General features: G+C 46.3%; 1 protein-coding gene across 1 annotated transcript in view; it reads left to right on the top strand.

Moving 5' to 3' along the window:
• patj (PATJ crumbs cell polarity complex component) overlaps window positions 1-14,740 on the top strand; it is a gene marked incomplete at its 3' end in the record, with an annotated part of 330,847 nt that overhangs the window by 66,639 nt on the left and 249,468 nt on the right. The window contains 1 exon segment of the mRNA XM_084311517.1: window positions 11,088-11,222. Coding sequence (XP_084167643.1) covers window positions 11,088-11,222 — 135 coding nt within the window.

Raw genomic sequence — 14,740 nt, 5'->3', positions numbered from 1 at the left:
TTGTTAACTACAACAAGCAACGCTGTTTGTTATTTAAGATGAGGTCGGACTCTGCACTGACAGATTTGTGTTCATTGTGCTGCTTTTATAAAGCCTCAAATGATGGCTTACAATATTTCATGCAAGCAAAGTGTTTCGTTTGTCTAAGATTTAAAAAGGTTAAAACTTTACAGCACTGACAACATTGAACAAAGTGCCACAACATAATTTTTTATATATATATATATATTTTTTATCTCTAAGCTTCGAATTAAAATCGAATCTCGGCCCTGAAGCTTCGAATGCCAAAAAAAAATTCGAAGGTCAGCCCTAGTCCCCAGGCACTGCACTGCGGCTGCCCACTGCTCCTAGAAGAGTCAGGATGGGTTAAATGCCCACTGCTCCTAGAAGAGTCAGGATGGTTAAATGCCCACTGCTCCTAGAAGAGTCAGGATGGTTAAATGCCCACTGCTCCTAGAAGAGTCAGGATGGGTTAAATGCCCACTGCTCCTAGAAGAGTCAGGATGGTTAAATGCCCACTGCTCCTAGAAGAGTCAGGATGGTTAAATGCCCACTGCTCCTAGAAGAGTCAGGATGGGTTAAATGCCCACTGCTCCTAGAAGAGTCAGGATGGTTAAATGCCCACTGCTCCTAGAAGAGTCAGGATGGTTAAATGCCCACTGCTCCTAGAAGAGTCAGGATGGTTAAATGCCCACTGCTCCTAGAAGAGTCAGGATGGTTAAATGCCCACTGCTCCTAGAAGAGTCAGGATGGGTTAAATGCCCACTGCTCCTAGAAGAGTCAGGATGGGTTAAATGCCCACTGCTCCTAGAAGAGTCAGGATGGGTTAAATGCCCACTGCTCCTAGAAGAGTCAGGATGGTTAAATGCCCACTGCTCCTAGAAGAGTCAGGATGGTTAAATGCCCACTGCTCCTAGAAGAGTCAGGATGGGTTAAATGCCCACTGCTCCTAGAAGAGTCAGGATGGTTAAATGCCCACTGCTCCTAGAAGAGTCAGGATGGTTAAATGCCCACTGCTCCTAGAAGAGTCAGGATGGGTTAAATGCCCACTGCTCCTAGAAGAGTCAGGATGGTTAAATGCCCACTGCTCCTAGAAGAGTCAGGATGGTTAAATGCCCACTGCTCCTAGAAGAGTCAGGATGGTTAAATGCCCACTGCTCCTAGAAGAGTCAGGATGGTTAAATGCCCACTGCTCCTAGAAGAGTCAGGATGGTTAAATGCCCACTGCTCCTAGAAGAGTCAGGATGGTTAAATGCCCACTGCTCCTAGAAGAGTCAGGATGGGTTAAATGCCCACTGCTCCTAGAAGAGTCAGGATGGTTAAATGCCCACTGCTCCTAGAAGAGTCAGGATGGTTAAATGCCCACTGCTCCTAGAAGAGTCAGGATGGTTAAATGCCCACTGCTCCTAGAAGAGTCAGGATGGTTAAATGCCCACTGCTCCTAGAAGAGTCAGGATGGTTAAATGCCCACTGCTCCTAGAAGAGTCAGGATGGTTAAATGCCCACTGCTCCTAGAAGAGTCAGGATGGTTAAATGCCCACTGCTCCTAGAAGAGTCAGGATGGGTTAAATGCCCACTGCTCCTAGAAGAGTCAGGATGGTTAAATGCCCACTGCTCCTAGAAGAGTCAGGATGGTTAAATGCCCACTGCTCCTAGAAGAGTCAGGATGGTTAAATGCCCACTGCTCCTAGAAGAGTCAGGATGGTTAAATGCCCACTGCTCCTAGAAGAGTCAGGATGGTTAAATGCCCACTGCTCCTAGAAGAGTCAGGATGGTTAAATGCCCACTGCTCCTAGAAGAGTCAGGATGGTTAAATGCCCACTGCTCCTAGAAGAGTCAGGATGGGTTAAATGCCCACTGCTCCTAGAAGAGTCAGGATGGTTAAATGCCCACTGCTCCTAGAAGAGTCAGGATGGGTTAAATGCCCACTGCTCCTAGAAGAGTCAGGATGGGTTAAATGCCCACTGCTCCTAGAAGAGTCAGGATGGTTAAATGCCCACTGCTCCTAGAAGAGTCAGGATGGGTTAAATGCCCACTGCTCCTAGAAGAGTCAGGATGGGTTAAATGCCCACTGCTCCTAGAAGAGTCAGGATGGGTTAAATGCCCACTGCTCCTCGAAGAGTCAGGATGGGTTAAATGCCCACTGCTCCTAGAAGAGTCAGGATGGGTTAAATGCCCACTGCTCCTAGAAGAGTCAGGATGGGTTAAATGCCCACTGCTCCTAGAAGAGTCAGGATGGTTAAATGCCCACTGCTCCTAGAAGAGTCAGGATGGGTTAAATGCCCACTGCTCCTAGAAGAGTCAGGATGGTTAAATGCCCACTGCTCCTAGAAGAGTCAGGATGGTTAAATGCCCACTGCTCCTAGAAGAGTCAGGATGGTTAAATGCCCACTGCTCCTAGAAGAGTCAGGATGGTTAAATGCCCACTGCTCCTAGAAGAGTCAGGATGGTTAAATGCCCACTGCTCCTAGAAGAGTCAGGATGGGTTAAATGCCCACTGCTCCTAGAAGAGTCAGGATGGTTAAATGCCCACTGCTCCTAGAAGAGTCAGGATGGTTAAATGCCCACTGCTCCTAGAAGAGTCAGGATGGTTAAATGCCCACTGCTCCTAGAAGAGTCAGGATGGGTTAAATGCAGAGGATTACATTCCTGTTGTGCATAAACGACCCGAAATAAGTGCCTGTTGTTTTTTTCCCCACAAGGGGTCAAATGCATCTAACATGCTTTCCATCCTCACCATTCCTTTATGACCACGTCGCGTTAAATACCGAAATTAACGTTGCGTTAGCGTAAACTAACTAAGCTAAGCTGATAGAGCGATAGAGAGAACAGCAGAGGTCCACAAGGGACTGGGAAGGAGGGTGGTTACTGCATTCTCGAGATAGCCCCACTACCAGGATCTGGCCGGTACTGCACCTTCTGACTAATTTATCGCCTCTCTATATAAACGTCTTTCTTTCGCCGGTTAAGTTTAGGCATTCTTTCGGAGTTGGTTAAGGTTAGGGTTAAGTTTAGGCATTCTTTCGGAGTTGGTTAAGGTTAGGGTTAAGTTTAGGCATTCTTTCGGAGTTGGTTAAGGTTAGGGTTAAGTTTAGGCATTCTTTCGGAGTTGGTTAAGGTTAGAGTTTGTCGCAGAGCATGGCAATAGAATGCCTGTCTTTCTTTTTCGCCGGAGCAGCAGCCTATTTCCGCTCTGCCTCTCTGCCGCGGTCACATGGGCGTCGTGGCCAATCAGAGAAACGCTGAACGCAAGTAGGTTGCCTTAAGTGTTCACGCTTCCGGGTGGGCCGACCGTCCATACTGACCAGTGCATGTGAGCGGATCGGAGCGTGAGCGGCGCGGGGCGCGGAGCGGCCGGTTTTGACGTGAGCGAGGAGTGGGTTTTAAAATGAGTCGGCGCGACGTCCGGAGCGAGAGTTCTCCTCCGCTCCAATCCACTCCAGGCCGCTCACAGTGGTTTAACACTGATGTAATATATACATGCAGTACAATGCCAAAGCAACAGATGGCGATGTACAAACATGAAGGCCATTTTCAACCAATGAGAAGGGTGAACCTGTGATAGGCTGTTCGTTCAGGCTTTGTCACTGTAGAGACGCCCACACTCAATCCAGTTAGAAAAAGTATCGACGCCATTGTTGTTGACGTTAGCTTACATGCTAACGTTAATGGCAACGACCATAGCATTGTGGCTCGGCTAGCCTATCATCGCTTAATAGAGATAGTGAATGGATAAACAACGTTATTTAACATTGCAGAATGGCTACAATTACAATGCGGCTCAATACAAACAATTGTTAAGGGGCCCAGGGGGTGTAGACTGTTGTAGTTTGAGCTCATTTACACCATGCTACAAAAAAAGAAGAAAAAAAACTGCCGAGCGATCTGGCGCGGGGAGCGGGGAGCGCTCGATTCAAGGTGAGCGGGGAGCGAGCGGAGAGCGACTTGGGGGCGGGGTCAACATGAGTGATTAGCGGAGCGGACCAAGCTTTAAAGAGCGAAGAGCGGATTTCTCGGCCGCGCCGATCCGCTCACGTGGCCTGATACTGACACGATTGGCTGTGTTAGCGGGTGGGAAACCCGGCGAGGGTGGGTCCTGGTCGTTGTAAACAGCGACTCCTACAGTTCGGTCGGGGCGCCTGCACAGCAAGGGAAGGATCTAGGAGAGGTAGTGTGACCTTCCACACGTTACACTCCCCCAGTGAGAGTCTGTGCTGCCAGGTGAAAAGAAGCGGTTGATTGGCTACACATGTGTCGGAGGAAGCACGTGATAGTCTCCGCCCTCCCGGACCGACGGTAGGGGGTAGAGTGAGCAACGACCAGGAAGGGGATTGGGAATTGGCATAGCGACTAACATTGGGATGGGAGAGAAGGAGGAAAAAAGATTAAAAAAAATATATAAAAAAGAATAGCTCTCATTTACATTCAAATGGAGAACAGACTATTGACCAGTTGATATGTTATTGACCAGTTGATATGTTATTGACCAGTTGATATGTTATGGTCTTAAAACTATTGATACTGTAAGTCATAGCGTTAGACTTATCCATAAACATGGCTCTCATTTACATTTTGAAGAGTTAGCCTCCCTGATATCTCATTTAACCCTTTGTCGTGTGGCAGTGACGGGGGTTAACCTTCTGTATTGTCGCAGTGAAAGGGTTAACCATTTTGGCAGTGTGGTAGTGAAAGGGTTAAATGCCTAAAGAGTGATAACAATGTTAATGTTTTTTTATTATTTTGTATTATTTCATTCATGTAACACAGAACCCTTTCCCCTACGCTGTGACATGTTGAAGGGCATATGATCTATCTGTTTAAGGCGAGCCGTCTAGACATAAGAATGTGTCAGGAGATTGAAAGCCAGACCTTTTTCTCACCCCTGCTTATCCCAACAGGATGCTGAGGCTAACCCGTAGCTAGGGATGTACCCAATGTAATATATATTTTTTTACATTCAAAGCTTCTATTGAAGTTTTCGAATGAAGCTTCGAATGCCTGTCGTCATATTGTATGACATCATCATATTTTTTTTATCCTCAAACAAAACCCTCAATTTGAATAAAGTGATTAATCTGATCAAATGAGTATTTTTTTTATTTTTATTAAATCAACTTTCTTTAAAGGGGAACTATCTTATAAATGGCCTTTTTGAGTGTTTAGCATTGTTTCCTAGCTATGTGAACTTATATTAATATGATCTATGTCTCTAATTCTCATATTGGCGCATTCTTCCAATTCTCCTCTCACAATATTCACCCTCACTGAACTGAGTCATCTGAAAATGTGCTGATTTGTGATGTCAGAGAGACTCAGCTGCATGATAATGTGGCTGTGTGGCATCAGGTACATGATGAGCTGCACACAGTGGTTGGAGCCCAGCCTCAAAACGGCTCGAGATCTTGAGGTAGAAAAATGCTGTTTTTGAGGACTTGATTAGAAATACAAAACAAAACAATGAAAAAAAAAAATAATATTACAGAGGTGTTCCATAGACTCACAGGAATTGTGTAAAAGTGCCCAAATAGTGAAAGAAATAGTAAAATAGTTCCCCTTTAACACATTGGTTGCCAGCCGGATATGACGATTTATCGCTTGGATGCCACCACGCTGGCACGATTCATATCCAAAAGATATCCATTATGCACGATCAATTCCGTGATGGTGAAGATGATGACAACATACAGTATAGGCCTGTTTTATCTTGCTGGTAACAGACGACACACAACAGGGACCCTTACGTCACGGCTCACCATTTATGTTCATTGGTTGTTCAACGTCACCGAATTGTTATTTGACCGATGAGAGGTATACGGTCTAATGCTTCCTTTAGTTGCCCGTGGCACGGGACTCATCCCGCTGTAGCTGCTGTTCTGTTAGAAAATATTGAAATGACAAGTTCACAAGAGAGAAAAGCAAGATGGAGGGTAAAACAGGCCTATATGTTGTCATCATCTTCACCATCACGGAATTGACCGTGCAGAATCACCATTAAGAGAGAGAGAAAACACTGCTTTAAAGGAAAACTCCAACATTTTGGGAAATTAGCTTATTTAACATCTTCCCTGGAGTTAGACAAGAAGATACATACCTTTTTTTTGTCTCTGTGCATGAATTAGGCTTAGGGAACAGTCGCTCCGTTAGCGTAGCTTAGCTTCATCACTGGAAGTGGGGCAGAGTTAGAGCCTGCCGTTCCCTACAGTGCCCTACAGGCACGAAATACACTCCAAATACAACTCCAAAACGTTCCTGTAAACATGTTGTGACCTGTGTATTTACCACGTGGAGAAATAAAAAATAATTGAATTCGACAATTACGTTTTCTAAGCAAATATACTCTGAACTATTTTTTGCCTAACCACTCCTCTCTGAGCGCAGTCAGTGATTTCAACGTGAAGCCGTGTTTGTTGACATTTTCATTCATTCAAAGGATCCGAACCGATTGAAGTTTATGGATACCATGACTTAAAATCCTCTTACCTTGACGATTAAAAGCCTCCCCAATTTAGAAAACAGTATTCCAATGGCTGGTCTTGATATCCTGCACGCTAACGGAGCTAACCAGCAACCGGACACTCAAGCAAATATAATGACTTCCTTTCTGGAGGGTTTCAAAATAAAAGAGCGACTTCTATAGCAGCGGAATATGTTAATTTGTACATTATCTAACGTTAACACGAACCTAAACTAACTTTAGGTTAGTTGTAACGTTAGTTTTTAACGTTCTTAGTTTAGTTCTTAGTTTTATAGTTAAGAGGATTTTAAGTCATGGTATCCATAAACTTCAATCGGTTCGGATCCTTTGAATGAATGAGAATGTCAACAAACACGGCTTCACGTAGAAATCACTGACTTGAAAAGTATAGATATTACTACGCTAACATAATCACGCTGCTGTTATACAGCGACTTGGACAGTAGTTGAATGAGAACCTGCGAGGCGGCAGCTACGTGATCCTGAAGCAGGCGCGATTGGTGCAGTGAGAAACGTCAGTGGCCAATCAGATCGCAGAACCCGAACGCGGAACTGCAAGTGTGTTGGTAAAAGACTCCACGCCCTCTGAACAGGACAGGAGCTGTGTGCAGTAAAGAGGGTTATGTGCAATTCATATGACTAGGCTGTGTTTCAGTTTTCCATCAATATATTTGGTCTAATGGCCGGTAGTCATTAGACCCCCTTTTTCCGTATTTTTCTCCCATCCCAATTTAGTCGTTATGCTAATTCCCTTCCTGGTCATTGCGCGCATTGCCCCCTACTGTTGGCCTGGGGAGGGTTGACTATCACATGTCTCCTCCAGGTGGCGTCAGCCAGCCGCTTCTTTTCACCCGACAGCGAGGACTCTCACTGGGGGAGCGTAACGCGTGGGAGGATCACACTACTTCCCCCAGTTCCCTCCCTCGCTGAGCAGGCGCCCCGACCGACCAGGATACATACCCCACCGGCTTCTCACCCGCTAACACTGCCAATTGTGTTAGTATGGACGACCGACCAAGCCGGAGGTACCGCTGACGGCTGGATTCGATACCAGTGTATCTGCGGTGGTAGGCAGGCGCTTAGTCCGCTGCACGACAATAGTTAGTTATAAGGTGTTTGAGCTTGTAACGCCAACGGTAACGTTAGTTAGCTATCGTGGTAGCCCGTTTCGTGACTGTGATGCACCGAGTGCATCAGTCACGAAAGGGGCTACTATCGTGCTATCAGCCGGCCGTGACGTGTAGCTAGCTAGCTTGCTAGCCGGCATGATGCGTGCAGTGCTTTGCCCCACAGGTCTGAGAAGAGGACCTGCACATTTTACTCGTTCCCGAAACTCTTCTACATGCCCCGATTTAAAATGGTTCACAACAGTAGACATAATGCTAACGTTAGCTAGCTAGCTTGGTACTATGACCCATGACGGGAATAAGGCAACAGCCAATAGCGCTGCTGTACTGAACAACAGGCTGCCTAGTGGTAAATGTAGTTATTTTTTTAAAACCTTATAACTACCTTTTGTTTCAACCAAAAATGCAGTAGTAGAGGTCCATCAAAGTCTCTCCGACGATTAAACCCATTTTCGTCTTGTAAGGCGTCCATTTGGATCAAGGAAATGGCTTTCTGCACTCGTCAAACTCCATTGTAGTGGATGAGAGGTAGGGGAAAGTTACCTGCAGTGACGTCACGGCACTGATAGCGTCTGATAAGCTTTTTGATTGGCTCCATACATGTTATTCGTGTGGAAATTTTTAACCCTTTCTGAGTGGAATTTCCGGCGTCAAATGGAAAAAAATAAATAATGAAATTAGATACCAATGATGTAAACTACCCATAATTGAAGAGTAGGGTTTAACCTGCAAGTGGCACTTTAATTTATTAAATATTTTTTTATCATTCTTTCCAAAAGAAAAGAGGCCTAGAAGCGTGGCTAACGCTAATGGCACGCATACCAGAGGCTAACTGCCTACGAAAACAGGCACAGAGGCACTGAAAGAGGATTTCACCCATCTAATGAACACACTAGACTAGACAAATATCAAGATGTATCCATCAGGGCGGCTAGGTGGCGCAGTGGGCAAGTCGCTCGCCACCAACGCAGGAGATGCTGGGTTCGAGCCCAGCTCTCGGCGTTGCTACCAGCTTGGCTGGTCGTTCATACTAATACAATTGGCAGTATTAGGGGGTGGGAAGCTGGTGGGGGGGAATCGGACGTTGTGGACAGCGACTCCTACAGGTCGGTTGGTGCGCCTGCGCAGTAGAATCAGGAAGCGACGAGGGCGGTGTGTCCCTCCCACGCGTTACTCCTCGCCACTGAGAGATCGCGCTGTGCAGGTGAAAAGATGCGACGGCTGCCTCCTCGAGTACCGGAGGGGACACGTGATGCAAGGCTTCGTCCACATTGCAGCCAGCTTGTGGGAGGCATGGCCTAACAGCGTTCGAGACAGGGGAGGGTAGAATTGGACGATACGAAATTGGGGAAGGGAGAAAAATTGAAAAATGGGGAGAAAAAGTAGATAAAAAAAGATATATCCATCAGTGGACCAATTGCATGCTTTCGCAGAGGACAAGAAGCCTTCCCTTGACTCCTTCAGACATTAAGCACCCCCACAGCCCAAATGGAATGATACAAAAAAAGAAGAAAAAAAAGTATACTTTTTTTTAGCATTATTTTTTTTCATAGTCGACTAAAGTGGTCCGCACACGGCGAGCGATTTTTGTCAGGCGACCGATTTTTTTTACGCAGTCACTTATTCCCACATTACTAGCCATGTTAATGTGCACATCAAGCACTGGTTAAAGACGAGCGGTGGGTCCAAAATATATCCGATATAAATTTCAAAGGTATGCACCGTTGCATTAGGGTTTCACACACACAGGGTTTGAAAGCTCGGCGTTGCTAATAAACATTTTAAATCAATTCTATCGCCTCCATTGTTATGAATGAGACAGCCCACACGGCAGGAGATTTTTAAGCGACGGTCGCGCAGCTATTTCTGTCGCCTGGCAAAAAATCGCCTCGATCCTATTTTTTGAGGTGACGGCAGGCGACACAGCAGGACAGTGAGGAAATAACATGACTTCTACTGGTGTATCATTTGTACACCATTGATTTATCAATACATTCATTGATCAATAACCTACGTATTATTACCATGCTACTTTATTATTAACAGGAACAATTTAAATAAATAACGTTAGTTGGAGAAGCTATAGTGGCCGCTTGTCATTAACTAATAAATGAACAATGCGCCACGATGCACCTACTAGTGTTTTTATACTCGGGTAACAAAATAAGTTGTGGATGTTGACAGAGTTTAATGTCCAGGCTGCAGCTGATGTAGTTTGTAAGGTTTATTGTCCAAAGAAAATTATGGTTGAGAACAAAACAGTTTGCGTCTTCAGTGAAAAACATCCTCTCTCAGCTGCATAACAATACTTGTCCAATCGGTGGTAGTGAATGTATCGTAGCGATCAGTCATGCAGTAATGTCAGGAAGAATGAGGAGAGGTTGTATTCGTATATGGTGGTTTAATTCCAGCTCAATATGGGTTTTACAGGTTAATAGTTCCCTCGTAACGCACAACACAGCTACCTGCTAACACGCTCGCTTCACGACAACCTAACGTCCGGTCCCGGCGGTCCGTCCTCCTATACAGTATCTCCCGGGGGGAAACACCCCCAGCTAACTTAGACAGAGCGACACATATAGCTTATTATACCTGTGAACGGTCGCCTCTGGTGTGGGGGGGGGGGGGGGGGGGGGGGGGGGGCGGGCACGTGATTGTCGTTGAGCGCCAGACGATGGCATCGCCAGGCGACGTCGGTCGCTCGCCGTGTGCGGACCGCTTAATAGTCGACTATCGGCTCATTTCGACCAATCGAAGTTGACTATCCAAATCCTTAGTCGGGGACAGCCCTAATACATACAAATATTATTTACTGTAACAGCTAACACGTATAGTATCTCTAAAATAGTTTTAAACCTTTGTTTAAAAAAGGCAGTTTGTGACGCCTACATTAGTACCCGACTGCCAAGGTGTTAAAATCGCAGCCATACTTTAGATTTTCTCTGAGACTCATTTGAAAGCGTACATTCTGTACTTTCATAATCTGTAAAAATCTTAAAAATCACAGAGGGAGACTCGTGCAACAAACGAACTGCTGGGCTCGGTCACATGTGTGTGTAGTGTAGTGTGTACATTAGGGGGCTGTGTGTTGATGCTGTGCCCTGTGCCCCCCCCCCCCCCCCCTGGTGCAGCTGGATGTACATCAGGAGGCTGGTGTTGAGTGCTGTGCCCTGTGTGTGTGTGTGTGTGTCCCCCCCCCCTGCTGCAGCTGGATGTACATTAGGAGCTGTGTGTTGAGTGCTGTGCCCTGTGCCCCCCCCCCCTGCTGCAGCTGGATGTACATCAGGAGGCTGTGTGTTGACTAGTGCTGTGCCTGTGCCCCCCCCCCCCCCCCCCTGCTGCAGCTGGATGTACATCAGGAGGCTGTGTGTTGAGTGCTGTGCCCTGTGCCCCCCCCCCCCCCCCCCCCCGGTGCAGCTGGATGTACATCAGGAGGCTGTGTGTTGAGTGCTGTGCCCTGTGCCCCCCCCCCCCCCCCTGCTGCAGCTGACGGGGTCAGTCTGCAGGGCTTCACCAACCAGGAGGTGCTGGAGGTCATGAAGCAGACGGGCCAGACGGTCCACCTCACCCTGGTCAGGAAGATGATCCCGCCCCGCGGCCCGGAGAGGTCTCTGGACAAAGGTAACCGCTCCGTTATTATCACCATCAGAAATGGGACATATTAGGGGGCGGCTGGGTGGCGCGGCAGACTAAGCGCTTGTCACCGACACGAGAGACACTGGTGGTATCGAATCCGGCTGTCGGCGTTGCCTCCGGCTTGGGCCGGCCGTCATACTGGCTCAATTGGCAGAGTCGGCGGGAGGGAAGCCGGTGGGGTGGTGTTCTGGTCGTTGTAAACAGCGACTCCTACAGGTCGGTCAGGGGCGCCTGCACAGCGAGGGAGGGAGATGGTGAGGGTAGTGTGACCTCCCACACGTTACACAGTAGTCAGTAGTGTGGATTTTTTCAGAGGAAAACAGTTCACTTGCTATTTGTAACAAATGCAATGCAGAAGTTCCACGGGGAGGGAAAAGGGCAACAAGCTATAACGCATCCATGGTGAAACATCACCACCGCTACGATGGTGTTGTATTAAAATCCTACGACGACGCGCGAGCAGCTAAAGCTGCTGTGAATCCAAAGCCAGCTGCAAAGGAACCGGCGGTAGCCCCTTTCGTGACTGTGATGCAACCCTTGGTTGAATACGCAGTCACTTATCCCACGTTACTAGCCATGTTAATGTGCACATCAAGCACTGGTTAAAGACGAGCGGTGGGTCCAAAATATATCCGATATAAATTTCAAAGGTACGCACCGTTCCATTAGGGTTTCACACACACACGCGGCGGGGTTTTGAAAGCTCGGCGTTGCTAATAAACATTTTAAATCATTTTTATAAACGAGTAAAAAAATCACTGAGCTAGCCTTCGCTAAAATGGCTGCTTCCACATTTTACAGTAGGAGCGCTGTGATTGCTGGGCGCACCAGACACGTGACAAAGCAGCCAGTCTCCTCTCCTATAGCGTCAAATGTTTTATCTGCTGACGAAGCACAATACCTGTTGGTTTTTAGTTCACTCATTGTTCAGGGAAACACATTGTTAATGACATTGACGGATTGTGAATTTTCTGTGACTCAAATTATATTTATTTGGAAAAATAAATATAGTCACTTTATTTGAAGAGTCAAAACTGTTCTCTTGGCTTTGTTTTGTTCATAGTAGTAAGTAATGCTCATGTCATGATAAATCTGGTTAGGTCAAAACTATAGGAATATACATAAAAAAAAAATTATAATACAATAAATATATATATATGATCTGTTATCGATATCGACCTTGAGGAGCAGAAAGTTATCGGTATCGATATCAAAAAATCTATATGGTGCACCCCTAAAGCGCTTTACAATGTATTCCTCACATCGAACCGGGAGCCGCTCTCTGTGCTCACTGCCGTTTGACCAGGGTTTGAAGTCTTCACCTTAACAACCCTAGACAAGCTGTGCATAATTATTGCTCCCTGTGATGTCACAAGGGGGACACGAGCAATACATTGGCTTTAATGAATCGATTCGCTGTGCCTCTTGGAGCCGGGCACACTGCTCACCTAATGCACTGCCCCATTTTATAAACGTGTTTAACTCTTGGGTGGGTGATTTAGATTATTTGCAAAAAGAGAATTGTCGAAAATATATATAATATGTCCCCTTTAACTCATTGACTGCCGGGGCGGTCAGGTGGCGTAGCGGAGATTGCGTTCGTCACCAACGCCGGAGATGCTGGGTTCGAGCCCGCTCCCGGCGTTGTAACCGGCTTGGCTGGCCGTTCACACTAATACAATTGGCAGTATTAGGGGGTGGGGAAAGCTGGCGGGTGGGTCCTGGGCGTTGTGGACAGCGACCCTACAGTTCGGTCGGGGCGCCTGCTCAGCGAGGGTAGGATCTGGAGGGAGGTAGTGTGACCTTCCACATGTTACACTCTCCCGGTGAAAATCTGCGCGGCCAGGTTGGCTGCCGGCTGGCTGCACATGTGTCGGAGGAAAGCATGTGACAGTCTCCGGCCTCCCGGACCAACAGTAGGGGAAAGTGCGCAACAACCAGGAAGGGGGTTGGGAATTGGCATAACGACTAACAGTGGGATGGGAGAAAAATCGGAAAAAAGAGGGGGGAAAAGATAATAAAAAATAAAAATTAAAAACTCATTGACTGCCACGCTGTTTTTCCATCTTTACTCCCTGGCGCCAGTGTTATTGACCATTTTCACGATGTTTGCGGACCCCATCGTATATTCTATATTATAGCTATGGAGACAATAGTATGGCTCATTTGACAGGCACTATTTATACTCCAACAGGGACGAAACAGTTTATTTCTACATACCTTCGTTTGTGCGCTATACCACGCACAAAAAATCGCCCACGTTTCACAATAATCCAGGCTGGTTTTCTAGATTGTGAGATATAGTGTGTTTTGTGCACAATCTCGCGGCTGCTCGCCTGAAGCCTATATTATTGCAAAGGTAAACACGACCATGTTTCACAAAGCCATCGGGGGGGTCGTTTTCCGACACTGCGATCATTACAAAAGCATGTTTTATGATGGGGTTCGCTAAAATAGACGTTACCTTTATGAGCAGGTACTCCGATCTCGCTCCAAGTGTCTTCGATCAGAACAGGATATATATACATATATGAATAATCCGTTTTGTCTTCTTCTAATATCCAATAGTTCGCTCTAGGCGATCGCCATTGTCGAACGTCAGTTGGCTGTACTGCTCACTCTCCCAGCTCTCTTTCTCTCTAGCCCCGTCCTCATCTCTCTCACCCTGCTCTCACTCACAAAGGCCCGCGCGAGTGTTTAGAATAAGAAAATAGAAAGAATTTACCAGAAACGAGATATCTCGTGTTTGACGCTCAATGAGTTAATGGTTACCTTAACTCAGAGGTACAACTTGTAATACTGGACCTTGAAGACCACCTAACCTTAACTCAGAGGTACAACTTGTAATACTGGACCTTAAAGGCCACCTAACCTTAACCTTTTCCTCTCTCGTTTCTCTCTCATACATGTAGCCAGAAAACATTTACAGGGGAAAATAAGTATTTCTATCAGCCGGTAGAAAAGTGGAAAGATTCCTTTTATTTGGATCTTGTCTTTTGCGGCTATTTAATAAGGTTTATTGAGGGCAGATTCAGGATCCCACACAAGAGTTGGAAGACTGAGGTGAAAATTCCATGTGGTGGTTTTTCTCTGAGGCTTTCCGAGGATCACCCACATGTAGGAAATGAGTCTGGGACGTTTTGCTGCTTAGTTAAAGAAACATTGTGGTTGAAAGGATTGTTATCCATGAACTTGTTAGATGGGCCTCTAGTTGAGAGTCATCTACCACCAAGGTGAACTCCGAATACAACGCGAAACCTGGCCAATTTTCCACCGTCGACTAAAACACACTTCTTCAATCAATATCTGAAAACTAAAAAAACAAACCTTCGTACTGTCTTACTATCATGCACTTTGCCACTAAATAATCTTCCTTGCCTATACTACTACCTACTATGCTAATGTCTTTACTACTATGCACCCAAGTTTCAACACTGATTGACGAACATTGTTACTAAGCTGAATGAGTTGTACCTTTCCTGCTGAACTGTTGGATAAAAGCG

Source organism: Notolepis coatsorum (assembly GCF_963971535.1).
Source record: "Notolepis coatsorum genome assembly, chromosome: 3".
NCBI lineage: Eukaryota > Metazoa > Chordata > Actinopteri > Aulopiformes > Paralepididae > Notolepis > Notolepis coatsorum.
The sequence above is the reverse complement of the archived record's forward strand: the minus strand, read 5'-3'. Positions and strand labels throughout refer to the sequence as shown.